At 41.4% G+C, this 22,965-nt stretch overlaps 2 protein-coding genes across 3 annotated transcripts in view; one reads left to right on the top strand and one right to left on the bottom strand.

The window, feature by feature from the left end:
* Dhx32 (DEAH-box helicase 32 (putative)) overlaps positions 1-18,105 on the bottom strand; it is a 53,469-nt gene extending 35,364 nt beyond the window's left edge. The window contains exons 1-3 of one of the 2 annotated variants that reach the window (XM_071610823.1): positions 17,878-18,105; positions 4,406-4,480; positions 3,220-3,740 (exon numbers count right to left, since the gene is read on the bottom strand). In XM_071610823.1, the coding sequence (XP_071466924.1) occupies positions 3,220-3,501 (282 nt within the window). In that variant the 5' untranslated portion in view covers positions 3,502-3,740; positions 4,406-4,480; positions 17,878-18,105. The remainder of the gene's footprint in view (positions 1-3,219; positions 3,741-4,405; positions 4,481-17,877) is intronic. The other variant, XM_071610824.1, reaches the window with a different exon arrangement.
* A 101-nt stretch (positions 18,106-18,206) lies between these two features.
* Positions 18,207-22,965, top strand: part of Fank1 (fibronectin type III and ankyrin repeat domains 1) — a 72,488-nt gene continuing 67,729 nt past the window's right edge. Inside the window, exon 1 of the mRNA XM_027930354.3 lies at positions 18,207-18,275. Coding sequence (XP_027786155.1) covers positions 18,263-18,275 — 13 coding nt within the window. The 5' untranslated portion in view covers positions 18,207-18,262. The remainder of the gene's footprint in view (positions 18,276-22,965) is intronic.

Here is a 22,965-nt window from a genome sequence, read left to right as displayed (position 1 = left end):
CCAGAATTAAGAAAACAACCAATGAACAGACCCATTTCTCATCATTTAAGTACAATTTTTATTTCTCTGAACCTGAAGATACACGCTGCCTTCCCACTGAAGAGAAAACAGGCATGATTTATTTAAGTTATTGGGAAGCTAAAAATATCGGGAGAAATCACGGCTAGGTATTAATGCATTCCAAAATACATAACAATTTCTTCTCTTAAAGATCACAAATTCTAAAAGAAAACTCAAATAGTATATGGGAAATTAAAAAAAAAAACTGTAGATGTGGGTTAACAGTTCTGAAGCTCTGAGTATTCTAAGACTAAACAAGTAATAAAAATATTGTAAACAATGAGAGCCACGTTTCTCATGGAGAAGGGAGTTACAAAAAAATATGGAAATTGAGAGGGCTATGATGGGCCCTGTGGTGCTGAACTGGTATGGGAGGCCCCACTAGGAACTCATACTGAGATAGACAGACAGACAGACATGAGAGAGAAACTTTTTCCTTGCTTTATCCACCAAGAGGGCTTTGAAGAAATGACAAACCAATGGCAGTGGGCACAGCTAGGGTCCAGGTCCTGGTTTCTAAATGCAGCTTGCTGCTAAAAGGAACCAGTCTTCTTGAGAAGAAGGGCTGTTGCCTAGACTGGCACAGGGAATATCCTGGATGAGCCTGGCACATCTCACTGGGCCAGAAGCAAAGAAGTATTAGAGACAGATGCAGGTAAGTCAAGGACACAGAAGTGACTTTGATGTTCCCACTGGGCATATCAGGGACAATTTGAGTAACAAAAATAAATTGGGAGGGCCCACCATAGCCCTCCCAATTTCCATATTTTTTGTAACTCCCTTCTCCATGAGAAATGTAGCTCTCATTGTTTACAATATTTTTATTACTTGTTTAGTCTTAGAATACTCAGAATTTGAGAACTGTTAACCTGCATCTACAGTTTTTTAAAATTTCCCATATACTATTTGGGTTTTCTGTCAGAATTTGTGATCTTTAAGAGAAGAAATTGTTATGTATTTTGGAATGCCTTGTAATGAACTATAATCAATAGAATAAAAAATATAAGAGTCTGCACTGACATAAATAATTAAATAAATGACAAAAAGAGAAAGCTGATAAATTCTAAACAATAAATGTAGAAGGGATGTTGAAATGAGAAAAATCATCATCTGGCTACCACCAGTGCGGTCTTGGAAAGGTCAGCCTCAGCAAGTCACACTAGACCTGGAGGTGAACGCCGAGAAGCATGCGTCACAGTGGCCTCCAAGTACAGACCTCCTGAGTAAGGAGGGGGACAGTAGCGCCACAGTAAAAACCAGGCAGGCACCACCTCATCAATGATCAGATGTAACACCCCCAGCTGGGAAGAAGCCACATGTTAGGCCTCTGATAGGACGCTCTGAGAGGGGTCACGGGGCACTTCTGTGGTCTTCCTGCCACAAAGGCAGAACCTGAATTCAACCCTGGGGATATACCAGATCATTCAAACAGGGGAAGTTCCACATAAGATCTCTCTCCACAAAAGTCAAGGTCATGAAGGACAAGGAGATGCTGAGGTGTTGTTACAGACTCAAGGAAAAAAATTAAATCATATGGAAATTACAACACAATTTTGGATTGGATTTTTGAACTAGAAAACAATTTTTTAAAATAAATTTATAATTTTCCCCCATGGGTAGAAAATTGATTAAATGTGAATGACTAGAAATTAGATAATAATGAGAGGTCAGCAGTACACTCCCTGTTTGAATAATTACATTGTGACTATGCTCTGTTTTTTAGTACTTGCTGAAGTATTTGGAGGCACAGGGCATTGTGTGATCAACCAGTTCTTCAAACTTTCAGCATAAAAATGTGTGTGTGTGTGTGTGTGTGTGTGTAACAGGGCAGGGGGAGGGAGAGAATAATAAATCAAATATAGTAAAATATTATTCTTGGGGAATCTGAGTGAATAAAATATGAAAAATCTCTGTACTATTGGGAATTTATTTTTTATAAGTCTTAATTAACTGCAACATAAAATTTAAAAAATTTAAAACTTGCCATTTGTTCACAATAACCAGGAAAATTATATTCATTTAGTTCTACTGAAGACTTGGAAATGAACCTTCATGACAATTAGCTTCTTGTGGTGAACTGAAATCAACCGTTATAACAATAATTTATCATGAACATAACATAATATACTCTTGATATTGGCAGTTATAAACCAGATTAAAAACACTTATTATCCCACCTCCTCTCCTAATTACATTTAAAAACAAGTAGGTGCCAGCAGTCACAAACAACTTGGAAGTGATTCCGTAGAGTGGAGAGTATTCTTTTCATCCCAATTCAGAAAGCCACATGACATGAGACAGCCAATCATCAAATTCTTCTTAGCTACAGTTTGTCATCTAAAAAATGACTTGGGCTGGGTTGGAGTTGTGGCTCAGTGGTAGATCTCTTGCCTAGTATGTATAAGGCACTGGGTTCGAGTCTCAGCATTACATATAAATAAATAAATAAAATAAACATCCATGGACAACTAAAAACATTTTTTTAAAATGACAGGTTTTTAAAAGATTTTTTTCAGATGATTTTTGTGTTCTATTCTAATTCTTTCATTATAAATATCTATAATTTAAGAGTGAAGCATAGCTCTCACTTAAATCAAAACTCAAAGTTCCATTACAGCAGTAGCAACCTGGTCAGTAAAGATTCATTAACTCTTTAGTTTTTGGGCTGAGAACAAACCAGGCTAAAATATGACTGTAGGAGGTCAGAACATGCCAGCCAAAATATGCCACTCTGGTGTATTGATTATCCTGAACCAGCTTCACCAACCAGCACAACCACACATTTTGATTATCAGAACCCTGGGCACATACATGTAGCAGTTAATCCCCTGGTGGGCAAATAACACCTACCATGCCTTAAAATATAACATGCAAAATAAGATAATTTAAATGGGTTATTCTAAAGATAATTCAGGGATTAACTAAACATAATCAATTTCCATACAAGTATTAACTGTTATTCAGTTGTCATTAGTAAAATAAAATAAGTTGACTTAATTATGATATCTGAATTGCTGATGCTTTTTTGTTTTAGCTATTATTGTTATTATAGCAGAACACTATGCTGTGACATGTAATTAAACACACACACACACAGACACACACACACACTCTTACACACAACACCTAAAGCAAATTGTTTTTGTAGAGGTTACTCACCTGAGAGCTCTTGCCACATTTAGCATCTCCTGAAATGATCACAATTTGATTTTGAAGCAGATTCTCCATAAAGGAGTATTTTTCTTTCCATATTGGAAGCTCTTCTCTTTCTTTCAGAAGTTTATAATAACGCGATGAATATGGCAATCCATCAAAAGGGTTCAGTTCCAAGTCCTCACAGGCCAGGACCCCTTCCTCATCCCCATCGCTGGAATCTAGGGATTCAGGAAAATAGCGCTTTTCCGAGGTGGAGTTTGGACACTCCAGTTCTTCCTCTTCCATCTTGTTCACCAATGAGCTCAGGCAGCCGACACTCCCAACCGAGCTTCTCCTCTCAGTAACCCATTGCAAAAGGGTTTGAAAGCCTCCTAACACCCCGGGACGTCCCCGTCCCTAAGACGCAGTCCCAGGTTTCTGGCAAGTGAAACTCCTCAAGCCGGCACCAGTTCCTCTTGCTGTGGACCCACTGTGCTGGCCTCTTCAGTACTCTTCACATGTCAAATGACTGTCAATAAACCATGCTGAAAAATAAACACACGAAAAAGAATGCAAAATCAGGCATACAAATGAGAAGTTAGAAACTACAGGCATTCAAACAAAAAGCAAGATTTTTTGAGCTAACTTGCTATAGTCTGTCATTTCTGCCACTTGCTTAAAGGACCATGAACAATTTTGGCTGGCTCTTACAGGTTAGTGGGCTGCAACTTCTCCCTGGCCATTTTGGAGAATGACTCCCCAGCAGGCCTGGTGCTCTCGGCCTGAGCTGTCACAGGCCTCTCTGCCTGCCCTCACGGCCAATGGAAAGCTGTGGGGTGGGGGTGCGGCTGATCAATCACTGGTGACCTAATCCCATGACAAAAGAGAGCTGTGAAGGCCTGGTGAGGGTTCCCCTGATGTGGGCTTCCAGAAGTCTCTTATTATTCAAAAATCCTCTAGTTTAAAGAAAGGAGGTTAAAAAAGCTTTTCATTTTACTTTTGTTTGTGCCAGTTTGGAAAGTAAAGTGAGGGAAGTGAAGGTATTTCTTTCTTTTCATGTGTGGTTATACCAGCTTCACTAATAAGGTCTTTTGCTTAATTAAATCAGAAATTTCCTGCATATTTCTTGAGATTTTTGGATCTTCAGCTCAACATGTCAGATCCAAGAGCTAACAGAGGGCAACCTCTAATTTAAATGAAGAGAAATTACCTAAGAAATGGTAAGGTGCACCAGAAACTTATCCCCCATTGTCAGGCAAGTGGTCTTTCTTCCTCCACACACTCACTGTGATTAAAAAAGGGAAAAAATCCAATCAGCATTGTTGGGGGACGAAAGGGGTCCCTTCTCACATTAACCAGGTAAAAATTAAAGACTTAGAAAACTCAAGAAAAAAAGAACAAGGGCTGGGGATGTGGCTCAAGCGGTAGCACGCGAGCGTGCGGCCGGGGTTCGATCCTCAGCACCACATACAAACAAACATGTTGTGTCCGCCGAAAACTAAGAAATAAACATTAAAAAATTCTCTCTCTCTCTCTCTCTTAAAAAAAAAGAAAAAAGAAAAAAGAACAAATCGTAAAATACAGTCCGTGATATGCTTTCATTTAATTTCTCTCTTCACAACCACCTGGCTTAGCTATTGCTTCAGGCAGTAGAGCCAGGGGCTAAAAGGACTAGCTGGTCCCCAAAGGCGAGAAAAGCCCTCTCCATTAGCCAAGTGGGGCTCCAGGGAATAGTCACTCAGGAAACATTTGCCTTTGTGGCTTAGATCGACAGATTAGGGGACACACACACACACACACACACACACACGCGCGCGCGCGCGCGCATCTGGGTGGGAGCAAGAACAAGGTAGAACTTTTTTTTTTTTTAAAGAGAGAGAGAGAGAGAATTTTTTTAATATTTATTTTTTAGTTTTTGGCGGACACAACATGTTTGTTTGTATGTGGTGCTGAGGATCGAACCCGGGCCGCATGCATGCCAGGCGAGCGCGCTACCACTTGAGCCACATCCCCAGCCCAAGGTAGAACTTTCATAACCTTACACATGAGCAAGTTGAGAGGGAGAAACTAAGAACCAAAGGAGGAGAAGGACTTTTTAGCTCTATGCAGGTAGAGTTCTTAAAAATTCATTCTGAAAGCCACTGTTTCACAATTAAAATGGAATTATAATGGTGTGTGACACAAACACCACACATGGCTTCACTTCAGATCTCGCTGCCCCTGTGGTGTGAGACACAGACCAGCTGTAGGAAACATGTGGCTTCACATCCCTGGACAAATGGACTTCAAGATGGTATCCAACAGCCAGAACATTAGACTGCCAAGACAAGATGAAATTTAGCATTATATTTATTTATTTTTGTTCTGATTAGAGTCCCTTCAAAGGGTTTTCATACTACATGTAAATTAAACTGCTATTACAATCCATGATTGCCTTAGGTATTATTTTGCTGCTATTTCTTAACTGTTTTGCCTTAAAAAAAATGATTATTTTTATTTTTACCAAATGTTTATTTTAATTTCTAAAACTCCCTCAGTATAATAATCCTGTAATTATAAGAAAGTCATATAAAGCAGGGACCCTTTGAACCTTCAAGGAACAGGCACAGGTTCTGAACAGACCTCTTTCTAGAGACCAGCGGCTCCCCCAGCCCTTGGTTACACATTGTACTTCAGCCTCACTGCACTAACACAGCGGAACTAACATGGGCCACCATCCCTTAACACTGTTCCAGTGCAGTGATTTCCTCTCGCCTAGAACCTGAGCTGGCCCTGTGACTCACTAGGCCCAAAAGAATGCAGTGACGCTGAATCACTTCCAAGGGACCCCTCGCTTGGAACACTCCGTTTTGCAATCGTCTATGACTCTGAGATGCCCAAGCCACAGCGGCTGACAGCACAGACTCCCACTGTGCTAATGGGCTGTTGAAGATGCTGCATCAAGTCTGCAGATGACTGCAACCCCAGTCAATACCAGACTGAGAAGAAAGGCACCCCTGGGAGCCCACTCAACATAAAAAGAAACACATGAGAGACAACAGGTGGTCAACTTCATTGTAAGCTGCTATGTTCCAGGGTAGTCTCTCCTGCAGCAGCAGACAACCAAACTTCTACCTTCTGCAGAAAGTACACGCACACTTTAAATTTTTCTTAATGATGCTGGGTCACCATTATATTAGTTTCTACAACAGGATGATGACCTCAGATTTCCCTGAAATAAACAGGGTCAAAACCACACTGCTGCCCCAGAGTCCTTCCTGTCCAGGGCTTCAGTGCCCGTGCCACCCTGTGGTCAGCCTGCCTTCCTAGGGAGGCTCTTCTAACCTGCCCCACTCACGGGCACACTAGATACCACACAGGCTTGTCAGACAGGTGTAACTGTAATGCTTAAGTCCGCAAAGGGCAGAATATAGAATCCAATGAGTCTGAGATGAAAATAGCAAGTTCACAGCCTCTGGAACGCCCTTCAGCCAGTCCAAGGAACTTTTTGTTGCTATGCCATTTGGGTTCTCGATTTGGAAGGGGGAGTGGCTGAGACCCATGGAGGCTGAGTTTTTGGGCCCACCAACTCCACTGATATTCACACACCTCTCTCCATTAGTCCTGCATATGGACTAAGTCAGGCTAAAAGTCCCCCTCCCCCACCACCCAAAGGTCATTAAAAATGTACAAGAGGTCCGTGTCCTGCTTTGGCAAATTTAATAGTGCCAACCAAAAGAAGGAAAACAAATAATATGGTTGGTTATAAATCACTCAAAACAAAATTTAATGAAAATTGTTCTGTTACCAGTATAAAGATTCCACTGTAAAAATTTTGAATCTAAAAGACTGACATTCACTCCTTTTCAAAGCTCTCGTTTGTGTATGCTACACGTACTGCAGTTTGTCAGTGACTGCCCTTTGAAGTGAATCTATTACAACTCTCAAATGGGCATCCATGAAAATACGTCTAAATAACAGACAACCTCAATAAGACAGAATTAGAAGCTGATTCCAGATGAAATCATGTCTTAGTCATTTATATATGTTAGGGCTAGTTGGATAATTCTGGAAATATAGTTCATAGAAAAGGAAGGACAAAATTTTCAAGGGATTAAGTGAAACAAGATTGTAAAATTGATCCAGAGTAACATTTTATGTTTATGGTTGGATGTATCTTGTTAAAACTTTGGATGTGAGGTGTCCCCCCAAAGCTCCTGTGTTAATACAGGAATATTTGGAGGTGAAATGACTCGTTGCGAGAGCTGTGACCTAATCAGTCCATCCTAGTTTGATAGATTGGGTGGTAACTGCAGGCAGGTGGGGCATGGCTAGAGGAGGTGGGTCACTAGGGATGTGCCCTGGAAAGGTACATCTTCCCTGTTGCCCCTCCCACCTCCATACCCTTCTACCATGATGTTTTGCCTCACCTTGAGCCCAGAAAAATGGAATCAGCCATCTGTGGACTGAGACCTCTGAAACTGTGAATCCCAAATAAACTTTTCCTCTTTTAAATTGTTCTGGTCAGGTATTTTGGTCACATGATGAAAAAGCTGGCTAACATATAGCTCTTCTGCATTTTTTTCCCTGTGTTCAATTTAATACAATGGATTCATCACACCTATCAAATCCTCAGCAGTCTTGCCTACCTCCCATTTTATGTCCTTAAGATCTGTACCCCTAAACTCTAGTCTCATGTATTCAACTACATTATCTTCTGCTTGGATATTTATTTAATGGGCATTTCAAACTTTGCATGTCTGAAACTGAGCTCCCAGCATCCACCCCAAAGCCACAAATCTTCCCCACCATCTGTTTGTTAAATCTTTCAGTTGCTCAGGTCAAAATATTTAGTTATCCTAGATTTTTAAAATTTCAGAACCCACATTCGATCTTCAGATGATGTGGTAGGCAGAATAATGGCTTCCAAAATGTCCTAATCTCTGGAACATGTGAATCCGGAATGTTCTTTGCATGGCAAAGAATGTGACGAGGGACCTTGAGACCAGGAGACAGTCCTGGAACACCTGGGAAGCCCTTAGAGGCAAGAAAAGGGATTCTCCTCAAGTCTCCAGAAAGGACCATATCCCTCTTGACACCTTGATCTAGTGAAGACTTTTAACCTAAAGAACTGAAAGTCAATAATTACCACTGAATTCATGGTAATTCATTATAGGAATAGTAAAAAACTAACACACCCCATCACATAGGCTCTACCTTCAAAAAATACCAAGGGCCCCATAAGCTATACTGTGAATGCCTGGTCTGAGCTCCATCCTCTCTCACCTGGGTTACTGCAATGGCTTCCTTTCCTATCTCCTCTTTTAGCCCCTTTCAAATTCTCCGCACAGCAATGATCCTGCTAAAAGTCAATGTGAAAATCTCCAATGGCTTCCCATTTCACTTTGCCTCAAGGAAAAACCTAAATCCTCAGTGGAATCAAGGGGTCCAGCGTGATCTAGTCCCGCTGCCCCCTGCCCCAGCTGCCAACAGTGGGCTGCCCAGCTCACTCTTCTCCAGCCCCAAGCGCCATCACGTCACCTCGGGAAGCTGATGCTCACTCTTCCTGCTCTGAAGTGCTCCTCCCTCAGATACCCAGTGGCTAGCTCCCTCACGGAGATTTCCATCCGTGGCAGCTCAGGAAGGCCTCCCCAAACTTGACCAACTTCTGGCTGCCCAGACCCCCTTCCCGTCCTCTTCAGCTGCTGCGGTCTTCTCCTCAACATCACCGCCTGACGCAGTACATAGCCCCCTTGTTCACTCCTGTGTCCTCCACCAGCATGAGGCTCCAGGGAGGGGTCTGTGCCTCCCTTGCTCATCATATTCACAACGAGCCACGATGCTGGCACATTCAAAGCTTTAATGAGTATTTGCTGAATGAATGATGGCACTTCAGTGACATTTTATCAAGTTTTCCAGGTTGTCCCATGTTCCATCAGTCACCAAGTCCTTTAAACTTTCTCAGAATCCTATCCCTTACCGTTCCCCAGGCTATCTACCTTCCCTCCTTCACCTCTCCACCTCAAGCTGTCTTGCGTAGTTATACTGCTGTCACCTCACTATTCTCCAAGTTCAAGGAATCTTGTGCTGATGAACCAAGTTCAAAACACTCCTGTCAGGAATTCACTATGCTTTTGGATTTTGTGACTTTTTGTGCCTTTTCATCGATGATGTAAAAGTGACTTGCTAGTCTTAGAGGATATTATCACCTGAAATCTGGGCACATCTGCAAACTGGAATATTTATATAGGCTTTTGGTTTTTCCCTGAATCATACTAAAACTCAAATTAACTCCTTTTCAATGTTTGTTAAGGCTGTTTTTTCCTCGATCACTTCAGGAGAGTTACTGTGTAAAAACGAAGCTGTTCATACCATGACAGGTACCACTTGATCCAGCAGCACTGATGTTCAGGGCACCAAGCTACTGGCACCGAGGATGTGGACCATTTACTATCATTCCCTAACTTGTTTTTGTTTGTTTGGGGTTATCTGTATTTTTACTTTGACTATTATTGGAGCTATTGCTTCTTCATTGGTAATTTCCAGTCTTAAACCTAAATATAATGGGGCTCGGTTAGAAATTATAGGCTGTTGAATAACAAAGGAATCATTTTACAATCTTTAGGGATTTTTTTTTTCCCTTTTTTTGTGCATTGGGGATTGAACCCAGGGCCTCTCACATGCTAGGCAAGTGCTCTACCACTGGGCTACATCCTCAGCCTTTTTAAATTTTATTCAGGACAGGGCCTCACTAAGTTGCCTAGGCTGGCCTTGAATTTGTGATCCTCCTGCCCCCACCTCCCACATAGCTAGGATTACAAGGGTGTGCCACTGTACCTGGCTGATTTTATGCCTTTAAAGCAAACATCTGGATTTCTCCATGCTCAAGTTTTCTCATCTGCGATACCTACATTTCCAGGTCTTTCATCAACTAATTCAACCAGTACTTGAGTTCCTGCTGTGTGTTTGCACTGTGACCTGCAGAAACACACAGCATGACACACAGCGATGCTCCAGCCTCATGGAGCTGACAGGGCAGTGGGGTGTGAAGCGGAAATTCTTTGTCCATAATGTGCAGAGACTCTTATAGACAAGTAGCTAAAAGAAGCAAAAGTTGGCTGCTACATAATAGGAGAGAAAGACTGTCAGAAATGAGTTCAAACATGAGATGGGTCACACCACAAAAGACCTATATGCTCTGGTAAGATGCTATGTCCTATGTAAGTGTCCCTAACTCACCGAGCTAGTTCTTGATCATTTTTTTTTTTTTTTTACTCACTCTGCTTTTCTTTACAATTTTTCCTTAAATTTGATTTTACTCTTTAATATTAGCTATAGGTGGGTTAAAGAAAGAGTTCACATATTAAATGAAACCCATATATTTCATTTATATGACCCACCTTTTTCATTTATAAGACCCACCTTCGATTTTCTTAAAGTTCTTAGTGAGATCAACTTCTAGGAGAGCTGATGGCAGTTTAAGGCAAATGGCATCGTGGAAGTAGTTTTGAACAGGTACACCAAGAGAAACCAGGAAGTCCATTTTCACAACCCCACAAATGGAAGAAATACTAAAAACTAAACAACATTTCTCAACTTTAACATTTAAATAATTTTCCAACTGACAGTAAAAATAAGTCCATTCCATGATCTAATTCACAGGGAATATATAATAATACACACACACACACACACACACACACACACACACACATATTATTTTCTGTCTAGAAAGGTTGTTCTTTTTTTTTAGGATTCTCAAATTCATGTTAGCACTGTTTGACTAATGTATTGTTTGAAGAAGCTATAATTTTTATAAAAACTTGATAAATATTTTAACATCTATTTAATGTTTCTTCAAATTCTACAGAGCAATACATTATTAATTATTCATGTTGTATATAAGAGCAAACAGAGTCAGTGATTTAAAAACAGTTCTAATGATGCATCTTCCATAAGACTAATCTTAAAAATTTATAATTTTATCATTTAGCTAAAAAGTCAGATATTTCATAGTTTTACAGATTTCCAGGCAATTCGAACACTACCTTGCTAACATGAATGCTGATTCTATTATGATAGTACAATGTTGAAAAAGTTTTTAATTCTATCCTTTTATGGGAGCAGCTTAGCAAAAGGAAACCTTTGGAACCAAGCTGTAAAACTACTGCAAACACTGCATGTACTCCATACATTTATCCAGATTTTCACATCTTCCTCTTGGCCTGGGTTTATGGGAGTCTTCCTGAAAGGAAGATGAATTTCTAAGCCAGCTCTGCAACTCCTACAAAATTAGACATAAGGCTCTGCACAGACTATATGATCAATAAATATTTGCTAAAGAGTAGGCAATATACTTACAATCCATAATGATAAGGTTTAGAAAAGAGAAGGTCAATGAGGCATTAAAAGTGAACAGTAACTGTCTTCCAGAATAAAAGGATTTATTTTTTTGGAGGATGGGATCATGGGTCCAATATTCCATGGAAATTCCACTCAAAGTGCAGTGTGGGAGACAGGGAGCCTTCACCAGGATGTAAATCAGCTCATGGCTTCCTTCAGTGAAAAAAAAACCTTGTTATCAGAAAAGTCAGCTGAGCCACACACCTTCCATCCCAGTGATTCTGGAGGTTGGGGCAGGAGGATAACAAGTCTGAGGCCAGTCTGGGTAACTTAGTGAGACCCAGTCCCCCAAAATATAAAGATCTGGGGGTGGAGCTCAGTGGTAGAGCTCCGTATCCCTGGGTTCAATCTCAATACCAAAAAAAAAAAAAAAAAAAAAGGCAGCTGAAGTACACAGAATGTTTAGTGACATGGCTTGTTGTCATTCAGGTACCAACAGTAAGGCTGTGGCCCGGCACTGGTCTGCAGACCCCTGGGAAGCATGGTTGCATACTGCCACTGATATTGGACTAATGACAATAATTCTACTGATTGGCATTTAGACCCTGCTTCCTTCATGCTAGATGCTATGCTAAGCAATTAAGTACTTTATATGGATTATTTCATTTAAACTCTTAAACCCCACGAGGGTTTACTTTATTATTTCTATTTTTCAAATGAGGAAATTTAAACCTTCCGGGTTTTGTCTAATTTATTCAACTTCTAGCAGCTCGTCTGTGACAGAGCAGGTGGCTGAAGTCAGGTAGTCTTGTCCTGGTGTGACCTGAGCTATGTGCATAGCACAAGTTTCACCAATAACCATGTTGCTGCCTGACCTCACTAAAGACAATGGGGTCGTGTTGCACCACCGTGAGTTGAAGAAATCTTGACACTGTGGGAGATGTCAGGCAGCATAAGACAGAAGAACATGCTGAAGACAGATCTGTAAATCTTTTTGATGTGTTTTAACAACACTGCTCTAATGGTCCAGGTAAAGTTAGTCAGATATTTAATATGTGAACTTTTTTTTTTTTTTTTTGGTACTGGGGATTGAGCCACACCCCCAATCCTTTTTATTTTGAGATGGGGGTCTCACTATGTTGCCTGAAATGGCCTGAAACTTGTAATTCTTCTGCATTGGCTGGGACTTCAGGGGCGAGGCACTGTGCCAGCTTAATATGTGAACTCTGTCTTTTGAGCATGGTGTGCCTTACTGGAAACAATGGACTTAATCATTACCAAGACTTGGAAAGCCACTTTGTTTGCCTCAGTTTTAAAAGGCTCAAACTCCCCCAAAGATATCATACTTGTTTTTCAACATCTATTTAAAATCTTGCTAGAAAACATAAGGTCAAAATTCAAAAGTTATTTTCAAAACCTTATTTCTAGACCTCTAATAAATTTACCTTATTTTGACTTCAAGTAATCAGATTTTTTTTTTTTTTTTTTTTTTTTTTTTGTGAGGGGAATTTACCAGGGATTGAACCCAAGGGTACTTAACCACTGAGCCACATTCCCATCCCTTTTTATATTTTCTTTTGAGATAGGATCTTCTCAAATTACTCAGGACCTTGCTAAGTTGCTGAGGCCAGCTTTGAACTTGAGATTCTCCTGCCTCAGCCTCCAAAGCCATTGGGATTACAGGCGTGCACAACCAAGCCTGGCTCAGGTGTTTAAATAACACTCCAACAATTATTCACTTTTGGGCTGGGGTTGTGACTCAGTGGTAGAGTGCTCGCCTAACACACGTAAGGCAGCACTGGGTTTGATCCTCAGTATTACATAAAAGTGAAATAAAGATATTGTGTGTCCACCTACAACTAAAAAAAAATTAAAGAAACTATTCATTTTTAATTCAATATTCCTTCAATAATTTGAAGAATTCTATATTCTAATAGTACTTTAAAAATATTTAGACTCAGATACAGAAAGACCTCCCAAGCTCAGTCAATGCTTATGTATCATAATAATATGCCTCTCTCCACAATTAAGTTTGTGAGTCAGAGGTTTAGTTAGAAGTTCAAATAAATGGGATATTCAGTGCTTTTCAATAATATTTTATGATTTCTTGACTGCATAACATTTTAAAAAGCTAGTTTACTCTTAGTAAAAGAAAGTATAGTTAATGCAATATGCTAAAATATTGACTTGGCTTATTTAAGCTAGTCTAGTTAGATATTTGAGCGAATGAGTAAGATACAACAAACTAAGATCCAAAGAACAGAGTATCACCAGACTTTCTAAGGAAGTGGACATATTTATTTTACCTCTGACATTTACTAAGTTAACTTTTAGCCATCTTAAAAACAAAACAAAACAAAAAAAACCCACAGTATTTGTTTGCAGTATCACTACTGTTTAAACTTCTGAAGTTACATTTTATATGAATTATTGCCCTAAATGGAGTCTGTGAAAAATCGATAAACATAAGGAAACTTCTGTGCTGTTAACAAAGTAAAGAATAGTCCTATTATATTAACTTTAATAAAACAGTTGATGAACTATGATGTGCATCAGGGAATATCAAACATGAACTCCTCAAGAGTAAGGGCTCTTGCCAGGCATGGTGGCACATGCCTGTAATCCCAGCGACTTGGGAGGTTGAGGCAGGGGGATCACAAGTTCAAAGTCAGTCTCAGCAACTTAGCGAGGCCTTAAGCCTTAGTGAGATCCTGTCTCAAACTAAAAAAAAATTAAAAAGGGCTGGGGATGTGGCTCAATGGGTAAGTGCCCCTGGGTTCAATCTCCAGCATGTGCATGCACAAAGAGTTGGGGGTCTTTTATTGATCTTTCTAGATTTTCAGTTTGCTTTTTTTGGCTACTCTCCTTTAGTCTCTTGGGCTCTTCCACTACCAGCTATCCTCCTCCAGTGTGAATGTCTGTATCCCAGAGTTCCAGTCTTGATTCTCTTCTCATTCCATATAATTTCCCTGGAGAAAATCATTCACATTTCAACTTCAATGACAGAATACGTAATCCGATAGCCTCTGTCTCAGATCTTTGATTCAGGCTCACAGATTGGGCTTGGCCTACCAGAGAGCCCCATGCAAATGTCAGGTCTGGCAGATGTTCAGATTCAAAACTGATTTCAGCATCCACCCTGTTTCTTAAAAAGAATATTTCTTCTTTTGTGTTCCAGACTTCAATAAATAGAAGAACCCACCAAATCAAACACTAGGCATCATCCTGGCCTCTTTGTTTTCAGCCCCTCTATCACCAAAACCTGCCAATTCTGGCCCTAACAGAGTCCCCCCCCCCATTCCTACCACCTCAATCTCAATTCTTATCATCTCCTCACTAAATTACTCAAAAAATCTCCCAATTTTTTTGCTGTCTCTAATTTTGGTTCTTCACCAACTATAATACTTTTCAAATGCAAACTGATCATGTCACTGACCCAAATCCTCTTGACCTTTAGGAAAAAAAGCCCACAGTCCTTATATTCTTTTTGGTCTATTTGCCTCTCCAGCTTCACTTCCTCCCACTCTGTTCTAATGTACACGAAGAACACTCTGCTTCAGCCACAGTGACCTGCTGCCAACGGCTGCTCTCTTTTCCTCCTACTCTTGCCCAAGCTATTCCTCTGCCTCAGAAGCCCTTCTGTCCTCACAGAAAATCCACTTGGGCATGTCCTATTCACCCTTTATAAAAAGCAAGCCCAGGAGTGAGGAATACCTATACACTGTGAATGCTCAATATATGTTTGTTCTGTGTCTGAATCAGTAATAATCTTTCACATAAGAAAAGTTCTTTACAATATGCAAATACTATCATTCATATCTATAATCGTATTTATCTTGATTCTTTACAGCTAGACTGTTAGACAATCACTTTATGTTATTGATGATCAAATAAAAGTTCCTGCCTTTCCCAAGGTAACATAGCTAGAAATTAATGATCATCCTTGACTAAAGACTTGTCCTATTACTATCCTACTCAAGTACACAATAAAGCCCACTATGTGTTAAAAGGAATACAAAGTCTTGCTCCAAACAGGCTTAATCTAATCAGAGGCACAAGATTCATAAACACCAAACAAGAGAAAAATCTACAAGACAGTATAATATAATACAGAACTAAGTGCTAAATTATGTAGCATCCCAGTGGGGAAGAGAAGTGCATTTAGTGGGCGTTGGCCGTACTCTGGAAGACTCTGGGGGTTGTGGGAGGACAACATATTCCTGCAACAGGATTATATGATGAGTAGAAAAGGGTGAAGAAGATGGGCATTTCTGTGAGTACAACAATTTGAGTACAGTCCAAGACAGGTTTGTGGAACAAGGAGAAAACGTGCCCTAAGTGGAATTTTCACTGTATTCCATCTTTGACTGAACTCCTTATGAGTTTCAGAAAGTAAAACAGAGAGAAGAAAGAATATCCTCACTCTGGTAAAAACAACAACAACAACAAAAAAAAAAAAAAACTAAAAACAAAACCAAACAAAACTCTCAACACCAACAGAAGAGCAAAGAAAAACTTCCCTCAGTTTATGATAAAGACAGAACTAACACATTCCTTTGCTATAATTTTTGTCATTCTATTTACATTAAATTAGGTTAACTTCCCACCAGTTATTTGTAAGTTCTGATATGACCAAGAGGTAAGAAAAAGAAAGGCTACCACTGTTTCTTTATTGCTACCTTGTTATTCCTTGATAACATTCTTCAGTTTGCTACATTTAGTTAAGCATCAGAGAAGTGAATAGCAATGTAACTATTTTATGCAGAGATGAGCTTGGAAACTCACACAAACAACCCCCCATAGGACTTCATTGTTTTTCCTTATCTCTATATGGGAAGCTGTTTCTCTGAAGCTCTTATTCATTAACAAACACTGTACAAGATGCTGGAATGAAAGATTGATTCTGAAAATTGTCTATGCCGTGGACATTTCAGTGCCTCTTCCTTTCCCCTTCTACCTTCTAACCAGCCTTTTCTTTCCTAAGTGCACCAAGCCCTAAAATCAAATGTTGCTTTTCACAGTTGTCTTCATTTGATGAACAAAACTTCTTCCAATTCAACTTCAAGAAATAAAAAATAATTCTTGTAAATCACTACAAAACACATTACTAGTACATATCCCCATTTTCCAACCTTGAAATCCAGGTGTAACTACCAAATAGAGTCCTTGTTGCCTTAGCAGGGAGATCTGCAATGCTGTTTTTTTTTTTTTTTTCTCTTTTAAAAAATACAACTGCCTAGTCTTTACTGTTTAGGAAGATTTAACCTTACTTTTTTTTCCCCCATCAATAATGCCAGTTTTTAAATCTTGACACTTTGTTATATTACTGATGAGCACTATGTTTGTATCTTGGGTGATTTTGCTTATGAAAACTAGATCTTGAGGAACATCATACAGAAGTACTACTAATCATAGATACTGTCTAAAACCAAACTCCTCCCCCCATTCTTTAAATGTCAGGAGCAAGTAGTTAAGAGAGACATGAGATATTCAACCTGAAGTTATTACTTACACGTACTTTAGATTACGGATTATGAGTTCTGAATAAATCACGCTGCTTGTCAACATACATAAACCTTTTTGTTTGGACAATTAATCTGGAAAAAGTCCCGTATAGTTTGAGGGGGGGGAAAGCCTAATTTAGCAAGATATAATAAATGCCCATTGTTTCCCAGCTTCAATTAACCTTTGCATGATTCCCCATTTAAGTGGAAAGTGATTCTTCTTGGTGACCCTGTCACCATGAAGGAGACACCTCTCTAGTGGCAAAGATGAATAATCACTTTCATGACCCCCGAAGCCCATTTCCCTCAAACACTGTCTGCCGCGGCGGTGAGAACGGGTGGAGCTGCCGCCCCCTCCAGTCCCCTCCAGTCCCCTCCAGGCCGAGTTGGGCGTCAGTCCTGCAGCTCGCCTTCCCCCTCCCGGCCAGCTTCCCTACCCCGCGAGGCTCCCAGCTTCCCCACCGCGACACCCGGGCCGCCTCCCAGCGCCGCGCAGGGAGCGGCGACCGTGCGGCGTGCGGGGTGCGGGGTGCGGCTGCGGCGCCACCTGTGGGCTGATTCAGCACCTCGGGGGCGGGACGAGCGCACCCCGGGCCGCGCCGCGCCAGGTCGGGGCCCGCGGCCGGCGCGAGGCGGATGACACGGCTGGCGGCGCGCCGATCCCGGGAGTGCATGCGCCGCCCCGCCGCCCCGCCGCCCGCCAGGGCCGCGCCCCGGCCGCCCCGCAAGGAGGGCCCGCGGGGCGTCGCGGGGCTCGGCGGGGCGGCGGCCAACGGCGGGCGCGGGCGGGCAACAGGTGCGCCGCCGCCGCCGCCACCGCTCGGCCCGCCCCTCCCGCCGCGCGCCGCGCCTTTACCTGCAGCGGCCGCCGATCCCGGAGCCGGGCCGCCGGCGCCTTCCCGCGGGGGGCCGGTCACCCGGTGCTCGGGCGATCGTGGCCTACGCCTGGCCTGGGACTGCGACGGGCAGGCGCGGGCGCCGCCGGGAGGCGCAGCCACGCGACCAGGCCTCAGGGGCAGCGACGTCCACCGCGACCCGGCCGCCACTTCGCTCGGTGCCCCGGGCGACGCGCGCTCGCCAGCGTTCCCTCTCGGCTTTTGGTCCCTCCCTCTCGCCGTCCTTCTGGCCCCGCCCCAGCCCCGGGTTGTCACGGCAACCCGCGCGACGCCGGCCGCGGAGGAGAGGCGTTAGGAGGGCGGTGGCGCCGGGGCTTCGCCCGTGGGGCCCGAGAGCAGCTGAGCATGGAGCCCCAGAGTAAGGGCGCCGGGGCGGCGGGCGGGGCGCGGGGCGGCCGGCGCCTGCGCTGCGGGCCGAGGGCTGAGTCGGCGGGGCCGCGGCGCCGGCCCGAGCTCGGGAGAGCGCCCTTGTGAAGCACGCAGGCCTCGCGCGGTGGTCCCCCCCTGCCCCAGTCACCGGTTCAGCGGATGGTTAGGAAGCCCGTCCTCCTTCCCGAAGGCCAGCTGCCCGGCGTGCGGGGCTGGGCCGCGAGTTCACCACGGAGCCGCGATCCGCCACCGGGTCTGCCCTGGAAGGAGAGGGACCGAGCGGTCCCCAAGCACACTGGTGTTTTGTTACAAGTTTACGAGATAAGACTCGCAAATTTTTGTGCCTCCCTATCTTCCTCCCTCCTTTCCTCCCTCCCTCCCTTCCTCCCTCCCTTCCTTCCTCCCTTCCTTCCTATTATTTATTTATTTATTTTCTCGTTCTGTTTCCCCACAATATTTGATGTATGGCCAAATGTGTACAGTTTGCAGTTGTCAGATCTAACAGAACTATTGCTTTATTGACCCCCCCCCCCCCACACACACACACCCCCTGCGACCTTTCAGGGACTTTGTCCTATGCAGGTCTTTCCTTGTCCTGGCCCAGCCGTTTTATTGCCCCTTTTGTTCTTAGAAAATTGGCAGTGTTTTAAATGGAGATCAGAAAGATCTTAAACCTTTATACAAAAAATGCAGTTTGACTCTCAAAACCAAGTCTTCTTTTCTTGAACAATTACAGAAATTAAGTATTCAGACCAAATCTAAAATTCTTTGGGGGCTATGCTGATATTTTTAAAGGGTCGTTTATTTCCAATAAGAAAGTTTTAAAAACCTTTTCCTTTATTTTAACTCATTTGCTAAGGAGAAAGCTTACAAGTTGGGAGTTATGGCTAGCTAGAGTTGATAGGATTTTTATACAATATTACATTTGTAACTTTTTGAATTCTACATTGTATCTAACCTACTGAAGGAAGTTAAGCATAAGCAATGCTAACATTTTTCTCTGTCAAAACAGATGCTAGGCTATGTATCTTCTCTCCTTGGAGAAGAAAATAATTTGAAATGAAATTAACTTAAAAAAGAGCAGCCTTATTTCTTCAGGTTTATGTTATTGTTTAAACGTGCAAACTATAAATCTCAAAATCTCCAGTGCTCACTGTCTTTATCCATTCATTAATGCATAGTTCCTAATAGGATACAGCTCTATTTTAGGATTGGGGATTGAATGATCATCACAGGAAAACTAAGCAGAGACTTGCTCAAGAACTACTGGGGTCTGAGATGAACAGAAGGCTCCCTGTAGGAAGCAAAACCAGGCTTGCAGAATGAGGGAAAGGGAGTCCAGACACAGGAAATCCCTTGTGCATAGAGAGACCCTGAGACCTGAGAGAGTAGCAGGGCTTGGAGATTAGTAGAGCTGCAGCTTTGGGGGTGCCTGGGGTGGGAGGGGTGGAGGAGTGTTGGTTGAGAGAAGAGGAAAAAAAAGGATTGGATGCTGGGAGGAGGGAGTGGTCATGCTGGAAAAGTGAGCAGGATGCAGATCAGGAAGGCTTTGTAAAATTATATGAGAAATTTAATTCAGATATGAAGTACACAGCATTATCTCATTTCATGGAATTTTTAGGTGGAAAATATTTATTTATTTTGGTACTGGGGATTGAACCCAGGGGTCCTTTACCACTAAGCTACATTTCCAGCCCTTGTTAAGTAATTTATGCCTAGGAAATGGCTAGATTTATTCTTTTTCACATATTTTTAATGCTAATTAATTTAATTTCAAATAACCACCACTTACCTTAGGAAATTCTTTCCCAGTATAATAAACACCATTTGGGGTAAATATTTACTAAGTCATTCACAGTAAATTATTTAAAAGGACAATATTAAATTATCTCTAATGTCCCTTTTAACTTCACTGTTTATATCCAACTAGATTCTACCTGAGACTGAAGTTATTTCATTCTGTCAAACATAATGGAAGCACTGTGAACATGATTACAATTATACTATAATTGTACTGTTGTTACATTATTATACTTGCCTCATGGAACATATTTTAAGGTTGGCATTTACATAGAACCTTTAGTTATTGAGGGTTTCAAATAACATTTTACAATAGTAGTTGAATGTACCATTAGTAAATTGATGAAGAGGAAAGATCCTTCTTAATTGCTTTTAAGGATGAATCACTTAAAGACACCAAGGAAATGCTAGAGATAACCCTGAAGCCAGTCACATCCATTCTGTTTCCACACCCTTGATTTTCCATTACTTTTAGGAATGACTTTTGTTAACTAAGTCATTAAAATCCAATAAACATAAACTCTTCAAACCCCAGAGCCAAATTTTGCTGTGGGAATAAGCAAAGGAATACAGGGCTGCCACTGTTCTACAGAATAATGACTGGTCAATGAGCCTAGAAATGATTCCTCAGGGAAAGGACGAATCAAATAGTTTGTAACCTTGGACTGGGCACTTGGTTTTCACTGTTCCATCTTTAATTGTTCTTTTCCTAAACTAATTGCACTATTGGAAAGATAAGCCATGCATAAAATAACATGGAAAAGGAACTTTTTTTTTCAACAGTACTATCTCTTCTCTGATTTCATAGTGAGTGACAATACCAAGGCTCTAGGGTTCTTTACACCAAATATAAATACAAAGTAAATAAACAGACAAACCTAAAAAAAAACACAATCTTGTAAAAACTATATCATTGAGATAAGACCTCTTAGCTCCTGATCCCCAAACCGTCCAGGTCAATTACAAATTTGGTTGATTATGTCAGATTGACTCTATATGTATATAATATATATCCTTTATATATAAATATTTCTTAATATATATTTTTATACACACAGATATATACACACATGTGCACCTGGGCCTGATTTAGGTAGTAGTTTTCTGCTACATATCAATCTTTTAAAAGAAATGCTAAATGGAGATCTAGATTATTCTAGTCACTAGGGGACTGGTGCATACACTTAAAAGAATGGACTTCTTTCTCTAAATGTGTTTCTCCACTGGTCTTCCCCAATTCCTCAGCTACACCAGCCTGAAATCTGAATCCTCCTCCTCTTTGGGTTCACTCACCATCCCTCACACCCACACTCTTTCCACCTCCATGTCTGTTTTTTTCACCTTCTAAGAGTACCCTGAATGTGCTCCTTTCTGTCCTTCCCACTGGAACCCCCAAGTCACTATCTCACTTAAACAAGATTATAGGCTTTCTGATTTCTGCATTTCCTCTCCCCTGCTCCCACTAGTGCTCCATCTGGAAGCCAGAGTCACTTTTCCAAGATATATATCAGACTGTGTCCCTCACTCCTTTGCCCAAAAACCCTCTCAAATTCTTATCCTGACATAGTCCCCTCTTCAAACTTAGTACATTTTGGATCCTAGAGATATCATCCTCCTTCTAATCACTCAAGCAGACCAAACTCCTTTCAGGACTTTACCCTCTGCCAGCAATGTTATTCCCTCCTTCTCTAGTTGGTATGACTCCTTATGTCCTTCAGGCTGTGTTTAAATGTCACTTCCTTATGGAGTCCTCTCCTGACTCCCTAAAGTAGTTAATGCCCTGTCCCTTATGTTATTTCTCTCTCTTCACATACCTCTTCCTCGTCTCTCTCTCCTGGGGATTGAATCCAGGGGTGCTGTCTCACTGAGCTATATCCCTACTCTGTTTTTTTCTTTATTTTTAGGAAAGTCTCACTAAGTTTCCCATACTCACCTTGAATTTATGATCCCCCTCCCTACTGTAGCTTCCAGAGTGGCTGAGACGACAGGCGTGTCCACTACTTCCAATTTGTGCTTTTCCCTTCAGAGCAGTAATTACAATTTGTAATTATTTTGTTATTTTTTTTTAATCTACTTCCTCTACCAGACTGTGGAGTGATGGAAAAGGTCAGGGACAGTCTTGTCATTTTGTTCCTTCTGCCTAAAGGCAGTGTGCCCTAATCAAACATTGATTGAACAAATAGCATTGCTGTTAACAGCTGGATGCCTAATTTTATTTGCTTAACAATATCATAGTGTGCTTTTTAAAAAGCAGAAAGCCCTTCCACCCTGTAGCAGATATGGTGGTGCCAATTTGAAGTGCCTCTTATGGAGTATGTTTGGGCAAAATTCATTTAAATCAGGTGCTTATAAATGTCAGGTCTACTTTAAATATGTGTTTCATTTTCTTATCTAAATGAGATGTTTTAAGAGTCTTATTTTATCCATGAGATTAAGGATATAGGTGAAGTAGTCTAATTTTTTTTTTTTTAAACTAAATGGCCATTAGGTCATAAGACCTAACAAAATCTTTGTAGTACCATTGAGTACTCGCTTATTAATTATCTGGGAGACTAGTCAGAATTTTAAAGTAACTTCTTACCTCACCCAGGAACCATTTAACAAATCTGTGTAACAATTTTTTTTTATCAAGTGGTCCCAAAAGAATATTAACTATATCAGTTAGATTATAATTCACATCTCATCATTAAGAAATATTTTTGTAAGTCAAGTTTAGGACTTTTTTTTTTTTAAAGCAATTTGAAAGCATCACCTTTTAAACAGTTCTATTTTAAAATTCCCATCAAAATACTAAAAGTTGATGCAGTCCTGACCTCTGATGCTCAGTGAACACCCCAGGAAGGGACAAATGATTCGGTGGTTAAAGCTGTGTCCCCAGA

The sequence above is a fragment of the Marmota flaviventris genome, chromosome 4 (assembly GCF_047511675.1).
Source record: "Marmota flaviventris isolate mMarFla1 chromosome 4, mMarFla1.hap1, whole genome shotgun sequence".
Classification (NCBI taxonomy): Eukaryota; Metazoa; Chordata; class Mammalia; order Rodentia; family Sciuridae; genus Marmota; species Marmota flaviventris.
This window is presented reverse-complemented; position numbering and strand designations above follow the sequence as displayed.